This window comes from Ipomoea triloba, chromosome 7 (assembly GCF_003576645.1).
Source record: "Ipomoea triloba cultivar NCNSP0323 chromosome 7, ASM357664v1".
In the NCBI taxonomy this organism is placed as follows: Eukaryota; Viridiplantae; Streptophyta; class Magnoliopsida; order Solanales; family Convolvulaceae; genus Ipomoea; species Ipomoea triloba.
In genome coordinates, this window is record NC_044922.1 from 6,497,641 (window position 1) to 6,506,496 (window position 8,856).

Genomic DNA, 8,856 nt, shown 5'->3' on the forward strand with positions numbered 1-8,856 from the left:
TGACCATATGTGCTCTTCCGAGTTTCAAAATGTTACCAATAATGATCCTTCGAGTTTCAAAATGTTAACAACTGTGACCCAACCATTAATTTACTCAGTCGGCATCGTGTAAATGAAATGGGCAAAAATGTCTTTTTATGTTATTCTTCTATTTTTAAGTGAAAATATATCATTTGGACATAGCAAATGCATCTGGTTTTTTTTCAAATAAATGATATTATAGTTGTTGTGAAGGAATTAATTAACAGTTGTTTGGAGAAGAAGAATTGAAAAGAAAGAAGGTGCATTGCTAGGTCCAAAGACTATATTTTCACTTAAAATGGAAGAATAACATAAAAGGGCATTTTTGCCCTTCATTCACACGGTGTAAACTGAACAAATTAACGGCTGGATCACGGTTGGTAACATTTTGAAATTCGAAATACCACAGATGGTCAATTTTAATGTTTAGGACTGTAGGTGGTAACATTTTGAAACTCGGAGGACTACAGATGGTCAATTTTAAAGTTTAGGACTATAGGTAGCAAAAACAGCATACTCGGAGGACCACATGTGGTATTAATTCTTTTAAAAAATAACTAACAAATTCTTATTAATTAAAATCTAAATGAAAAAATATATATTTATTATATTAATCCAATATATAGTGTCTACAAATATTATTATCATAATATAAGAAAAAATATGGTGGATGCATGTACATGATAAAGTTAGGAAAAGATAACAGAAGTTATAATGCTAATTGTATTTTTATCAAAAAAAATTATATACTACAACTCTAAAAATACAATGTACAAACTACAAAATAGTTAGCACTAAAAATATAGACGTAAATTAGAGATATAACTTCGATTGAGACTTATTATGATTTTAGATATTGGGGTTATATTATATATATAAAAACATATTAGTTATAAAATGTAATATATAAGAATTTATATATATATATATATATATATATATATATATAGGGTGGTTTTCAGATGCAAACCTCCCTTACCATGCAAACTTGAGAACTTGTACTAACCATAGATTTGTGGTGATCTAATGGCTTACAATTAATTAGGATAATCACACCGTTTACTATTAAACTGAATACATAGGGGTATGTCCGGCAATGCCCTGTTCCTTTTTAATTTTAATACTATTCTATACGATCCTTCTGGTAGTTGAACTCCTATCTTTGCGGTAGTGAGTTTTGATTGGGAAATGACTACAAGAGGCCTTTTATCGTTTTCTTGGCACTGGTAAGAGTACTTCGCCACCATCCTAACGACTGCAACATCACATACATCGTTTTCCTGCCACCAGTAAGAGAACGCCATCACCATCCTCGCCAACATGCATTCAGGTTAGTAATAGTACGTTGATTGTTGATATGTAACCATGATCTTGTTTTATTTAATAGTAAAATGGTGGTATTGTGTGAGAATGTAGTGCAACTTCACCATGCACTACTGGAACAATTAATCAGTTTATAAATACTGTGTGATTTGTTTTTCCCTTCCTTTTGGCGCTGGTTTTTTTCTCCTGCTACTACAGCAGTGCACTGCTTCAACAGTGTAGGCTTTAATTTTATTATTTGTATTTTGTTTTAATAATCGAACTTTTTGGCAGACGGGAATGCAGGAGAAACAACTCAAATTGCTGTTGAACCTTGCATAATGGAGATATCTCCAGGAAGAACCAAGTATTGGGTGCCCAATTGTGAGGGTGCATCTGTGCCACATGTTGGTCTTAAATTTAAGTCATTAGAAGAGGGTGTCCAACTGTATAGGAGTTATGCCGCCCTAAGTGGATTCGACGCCAGGCAAAGCACCGCGAAGAGAAATAGGGAAGGAGAAATAACAACAAAATATTTAGTCTGCAGCCGTGAGGGATATAAAGGTGGGGGTGTAAAGAAGCACAAAAATGGGGAAGGAGAAGATGGTGGAGGTCTTATACAACGTAGGCGACGACCCTCCAATAGGGTTGGTTGTGGTGCCAAGATAGGTTTCAGAAAGATCAACACCGGAGAGTTTTTGGTTTCTATATTTGAAAACAAGCACAACCATTATTTGACAACAGATGCATCCAAAGTATTTTTGCGTGCAAATCGAAAACTTGATATCTGGCAACAAACACTTATTGCCAACTGTGCAAAGGCAAATATAGGACCCACGCGAACATTTAGACTTTGCAAAGAGGTGGCTGGTGGGTATGATAATGTGGGGGCAACAAGCATGGAGTTCTGTAACTTTAAGCGTGACTTACAAGCATATATTGAGGGTGGAGATGCACAAATAGTTATCGAGAAACTTCGCAACAAGAAAGAGTTGAATGCTGATTTTTTTTACAACTACTACCTTGACGAGGAAAACAGGCTTGCACGACTATTTTGGTCTGACCCCATTTCACGGCAAAACTACATGCGTTTCGGAGATGTTGTATCATTTGATGCAACATACGGTACTAACAAGTATGTGTTTAATATTATAGTTCCAAAGCATTAGTTGATATGAGCATTTGTTTTGATAATCTGGGCATCACAATTAATTTCGTTTGTTGTGCATTAATAAGTTGAGTTATGGTGATCGCAGATATAACTTGGTTTTTGTGCCGTTCACGGGGGTTGACAATCACAAAAGATGCGTCACATTTGCTGCAGGATTGCTCACAAAGGAAGACATAGATTCATACACATGGTTGTTGGACAATTTCAAGGCCGCAATGGGTAACCCACCACTTTATATTGTTACAGATCAAGACCCAGCTATGAGGACTGCAATTCCTAAGGTTTTTAATGAATGCCGCCACCGTTTCTGCATGTGGCATATCATGACAAAAGTGAGTGAAAAAGTGGGGCCTGAACTAGCAAAAGACGAGGTATTTCGGAAGAAGTTAAATAAGATTGTTTGGAACGAGGTAATATCCGTTGAGGACTTTGAAGCTCAATGGAAAACACTAATGGAAGAGTACAAGCTGGCCAACAACCAATGGCTATGTCATTTATTTGAGCTCAGGAAATTTTGGATTCCAGCATATTTTGGAGATGTGTTCATGGGTGGGTTGATCCGTACTACATCACGATCTGAAGCAGACAACAGTGCGTTTGGAAAATTCACATCCCCAAACGCTAGTCTAGTGGAGTTTTATTTCCAGTACGAGAGTGCAATAGACGCACAACGACATAGTGATGCTAAACGAAATGCTCAATGTGAGGGTTACTTCCCTGATTACGAGACACCATTACTACTTGAACGACATGCGGCTACAGTGTACACTATTATGATTTTCTATGAGGTTCAAAAAGAAATAATTGCGGGGTGCTTCTACTGTCAAATAGTTGAGATTCGCAAAGATGGAGACTCTACCTGGTACGACATTAAAGAGGAATGCAACCGAATTTTCTGTGTGAAACATAGTCCAGCAGATAATAGTGTTTTATGCAGCTGTGGATTATTCAATCGTTTGGGTATGGTTTGCAGACACATGTTCTTGGTCTTCAAAGATGCACGGCTAGAGTGCATCCCTAACCAGTATGTGGTGCCTAGGTGGACTAAACTATCTTGCATGGAGCATCTAACCACAAGGGAGCAACATACCTCAAGGGATTCATTCACAAAATTATTAATGAAAAAAATGTGGTCAGATATTTATTCATGTATTGGGTTAGTTGGTGGTGACTCGGACCGATTGGAACGCATGACGCAGGTAATTAAGGGGTTGAAAGAAGAATTCACACAGGACGGAGCAACTCAGGAACTTGCAAAGGGCAACAAAGGTGTTATAGAGGCATTCTGTGAGACACGTGCACCAGACATCGTGACCATAAAACCCCCATTGAAGGTCAAAAATAAAGGTAGTGGAAGACGTATCAAGAGCAATAGAGAGAAAGGAATCGAAAAGTCAAAGAAGCCGAAGCGACTGTGTAGATCGTGCAACCAATTTGCCCGGCACGATAGCCGAAACTGTCCAACGGGTTAAGGTGGTGTGTATGTGCATACTCACCAGCATATGATAATCATCCTAGTTAACTGGTTCAGACTATATTAAACAATAAATACAAATGAAATGTGTACTTTTTTTTTACTAGCCTATATAGCATTTTTAGTTTTTTCTTGGATAAACACATGCAGAGACCATTGTTGAATTTCTTCATAAGTTAATTATTTCATATGATGCCTTGCATTTGTTCAACTATTTAAGTGATTGCAAGTCCCCTAGCTCTCATCACACTTAAATTAAATTTGGCAAAAAAAAAAAATAAAAACCATGCACGAAGTAAAAAAATAAATAAATAAATTATGTATAATATAATATAATATTCATAACCCATAAGATCAAAAGCAAATAAATAAAAATCCAAGGATCTTAGGACTGGTTCAGAGTATATTAAACAATAAATAAAAATGAATTGTGTATTTTTTTTTACTAGCCTATATAGCATTTGTAGTTTTTTTTTCTTGGGTAAACACATGCAGATGCGATTGCTTATTATTTCTTTAGAAGTTAATTATTTCATATGATGCTTGCATTTCTTAAAGTACTTAAGTGATTGCAAGTTCTCTAGCTCTCATCACACTTAAATTAAATTTCGCAAAAAAATAAAAACCATGCACGAAGTAAAAAAAAATAAAATTATGTATATAATATAATATATTATTCATAACTCATAAGATCAAAAGCAAATAAATAAAAACCCAAGGATCTTAGGACTGGTTTAGACTATATTAAACAATAAATAAAAATGAAAAACACAAACCCTGAATGCACACTGTAATTATTCAAAACACATTAAGATGATTAAAAACACAATAGAATGATTCCAAAATCTACAGTGCAAACAACTGCACGTGCCTCCAAAATAAAGGTGCAAATCATTAACACCCATAAATCGTGTCCTAGTCTAAACATAATAATAATGCTGAACTACATAGCAATTCCCCAAAAAGCATCCCACCCCATAGCCTCCAACTGTTCTGATTCCACTAGGAAGCATTGCCCGATCTTAAACGCCCATACTGTGCAACACGCGTGGAAATTGCATCCTTGTGCACATTTTTTGCTGACATAATAATGTTGTGCATGTATCGCTTCCGAAGATTTAGAATCTGCCATGTATCCCCTTTTACCAACCCATAGTCCAATTCAGCACACCGTTGTCCAGTGAACAACTCCATATGACACATGATATAAATTCCAGAGTCATGCTTATTAGATGTGACCTGCCAACCCATCTGCAACCTCTTGGGTTCCAAGTTTCGGACCAAAACAGCACGAAAGGGGTGGCCATTGAGCTCTAGGAACGAGGCAAGCAAGTCAATCTGCAAAGATAACCAAACACATGCATTTTATAACATACCAGTGTATAAATTCCATTCTCCAACATGCACCCCACACTAGAAGAGCACGACTATAAGAAATACCAGATTATCAGGTGTTTTCCCATATCTCTGTTTGTTAGACAACCAAGACGAGCAGTTATCTATAATATCAAACCTTCGATTCTTTGTGCAGACGATCATAACATAATAGTGTCCACGGTCAATAATGGGGAAAACAAACTGCGAGTGAGAAAACATTAATCTTAACAAAGCAATGTTGCAAACCATCCAGAATGCATGGATGTGCACTCACCTGTTACGTGTGGTAAACTTACCAAGTCTATACAACTCCAACCAACATATTTTGATGACCGGAGATCTGCATTAAGGCGTTTCGAGAACCAGTTTAGCCTTTCGTCACGGTCAGCAGTAGCAGAGATCACCGTGCCTTGCTGTTTCCACAAAAACCACGTTTGTAAGCTGAACCATATAGAACTTTAATCGGTAGTTCTGTTTTTTATAAGAACGTACCGTAGTGGATAACGATGCAAACAAGCGCGACGGCATGCCCCACCTTCTTGTTTCTACCGGTGCATTCAACAGACTAGACCATGCATCAACGACTGCAGCAGAAACATGTGTGCCCTGTTGCAAAGTCCGAAAGTCCTGCCATAGTGCATTCTGTCCATGGTACGAGAACAATACCTCACCACTGGGAAAGTAAACACCCTCCCATGGTTAGTGGTCCCACAAATAGAAATACAAGTGCAATGCATTCCAAAATACACTTACAAATCAGCCTGGGAGTTGTCAAAAACCCAATTCCATAGGACGGTACACACTTCAACTAGCGTAGAGCTCAAATAACCCGTGAGCATTTGGGGGCTGGTGTTCAACGGTGATTTTCCCTTACGGTCACAAGGTACCAACTTTAATTCCCCATACAATGCACTATGTGAGCCCCCCAAACGAATGGTAGCCTGCAATAAGATCATTGTCACTAATCTGTGTTTTGAACCCCAACAAATACATTGTTTAAGTTTTGTGATTAACCTGTGGTGGAGGGGTAACATACCCCCTTGCAATGGTCGAAACGTCAGCACAATTGAAGTTTGTCTGTTCCTGCGATAACCCTAAGCTAAAAGTAGGAGCGTCCATCAATGACTTCCCCCTTTGCGCAGCCTGTTCAGCTTGCTCTAGCGCTAGTATATTATCTGGGTTATCCCAAAAATCATCATCGAATTGGTCAGACGTTAGGCTAGGATCATGTGCTACTCCAGGCTTCAAAGCCATTAAATTCTGGGCATTCTCAAACACAGAATGGAATAACTCAGAATCTTGAGCTAGTTTTGGTGATTGATGCACTAGCTCAATAATGTCTTGGACTGCTGAATGAAGAATTGTTTTTTTCTCCTCCAACCTGTCAACAAGAGACTAACAACACAGAGGAATGCATGTTAAACCCAACTTTGTAAGACAAAGTAATGTATAATAAACCGTAGTCATATAAGAGTAGTGGTTTTAGAGTAATTGCACTAATCTCAAGTGTTGTACTATTCTGCACGTAGATAGTTCCCATCTTTGATTACTAACAACAACTTGAACTGGTCAGCATAAATTCTTTAATCTGAAAAAAAACTAAAAATAATACAACACGAAACTTGCACTAGTGCTCTATTACAATACCTTTGATCTGTTGCCCACGATAAGCTGTTGACCAATAGACACACCAGGGTTGTTCTCCTGGCAAAGTGGTGCATCCAACCGCCCAAGTCCAAAGCCACCATAAGTAATCTCCAAGGATTCCCTTGCCTTTAACATCTTCGTCGACCATCCCTTCAAAGACGGCACAACCCTTTGAACGTCACGCTTGCCTATTACTAACCTGTCAACATACAGTAACTGGGAGGGGGGGAGGGAACAATCATAACAACTCACAAAATATCTCAATTAGCTAACTTAAAGTGGATGTCTGCACCGGTAACTCACAGTTAAGAAGATGATGGGTCCTGTGAACCTGAGACGCTTACGTTGAGACCAATCCTCATGACAGTTGACCAATTTTTTCAACAAAAACCCACACCAATCTAAATCAGTTATCCGATCAACATCATGCAACATATGGACTATCTTCTGGTTGACATACCCATTATGCTCACTTGCAACGAGAGTGCTGACTACCACGACACTGAAATGTCGCTTGAACCACACATCTCCATCTTTGCACCTCAACATCGCATTGCATAGTGCCTTCACCGTCACATCCCCCTCAGGTTGACATAACTTATCCCTCCATTGTCGCAAATATGGCCCTACAACCTGGCTATCCCGTTCTGTAATAGTGATCGGCCCACATGGTAGACCCAATGTTGCTGCTACATCATCCTTAGTGAGTAGTAACTTCATACCATTTGGCAAGTGCACAGACATATCTTCTGGGTGGAAGTTGGTGACCAACCAGTAACCCAACCTTAACGGTGCATTTGTAACCTGAAGTTCAAGCACACCCCCAAATCCAATCTCCCTAACCGCTTCACATTGACGTGAATTGAAGTCTTTTATAGCACACACAAGTGGTTTAGGCCTACACCGAGTCTTAATCGTGAGGAACTCTTTGAAAACCCCCACTGGTGCCCTTCCGTCTTTGGCCATTCCTACATCCACCCCAGTGCCCCTACGATCTGCCTCCACAAACCCACGAGGCGCCGTTTGGAAGTCATCATCCGATGAGGTACTATCAGTGCTACCCACCGGCTGGTCTGATGCACAGAACAGAATAATATTAATTACAACATAACTATATTATAACCAACGAACCAAAATGGGCAGTGCATGCACGCCCAAAAAATTAGCTAATTTCAAACCACTACAACACACCATCACACAAATAAATAAATAAATAACTAAAATGAAAAAACACAAACCTGGTTCTAAAGTAGGCCGACCTGAAGCCTCCCTATTCGACAGCGTACACGCACGGAGAGCCATCGACGCTCCACCAGAATAACCGACCAGCTGATCGGAGTCGTGGCAAGACAAGAGCCTCTTTGACCGTCGAACACCAGAGTCCGGGACTCCCCCTCGCCCACCGCCTTGGAGGAGCGCCAGTTGTTCGCTAGGAGGTCCAGTCGCCGACCTCTTCGATCGAATGGTAGAAGATGCAAAGGCCATAGCTCAGTCAATAACGCAATTCACGGAGGAGATGCACTCAGCAAAGAGGTGTATTCGGCAAACTGACCTGTGGGCAGTGCACGAATGGAAATACAAATACATCTAGAATACAAAAGCAATAAATAAAACTAGTGCACGAATAGAAATCGAATACATTTTGAATTCAAAAGCCCTAACTTATCGGTTTACAAAATAGAAGAAAAAGACTAAACTAACCTTCCACGCATAAACTTAATAAGCCTAAACTAATTAAGAAAATAAAACCAATCAAAAATCGCAACCGTAAACCCATATAAATAAAGGGTCCAGATTAGTCCCTAAGTTCCCATCTTAAATCAAGTTCACATTTGAATATGATTCTATATATATATATATATAT

At 38.9% G+C, this 8,856-nt stretch overlaps 2 protein-coding genes across 2 annotated transcripts; one reads left to right on the forward strand and one right to left on the reverse strand.

Annotated features, from left to right (window-relative positions):
* The first annotated feature begins 1,664 nt into the window (after positions 1–1,664).
* Positions 1,665–3,966, forward strand: LOC116024035 (protein FAR1-RELATED SEQUENCE 5-like). Its single transcript, XM_031264938.1, has 2 exons — positions 1,665–2,458; positions 2,580–3,966. Exons 1-2 carry the CDS (start codon positions 1,665–1,667, stop codon positions 3,964–3,966), a joined length of 2,181 nt encoding a protein of 726 aa, XP_031120798.1.
* Positions 3,967–6,094: 2,128 nt separating this feature from the next.
* On the reverse strand, positions 6,095–8,477 carry LOC116024036. Its single transcript, XM_031264939.1, has 6 exons — positions 8,231–8,477; positions 7,296–8,065; positions 6,993–7,208; positions 6,435–6,740; positions 6,360–6,398; positions 6,095–6,286 (listed from the first exon to the last, which is right to left on the reverse strand). Exons 1-6 carry the CDS (start codon positions 8,475–8,477, stop codon positions 6,095–6,097), a joined length of 1,770 nt encoding a protein of 589 aa, XP_031120799.1.
* Positions 8,478–8,856: the final 379 nt, after the last annotated feature.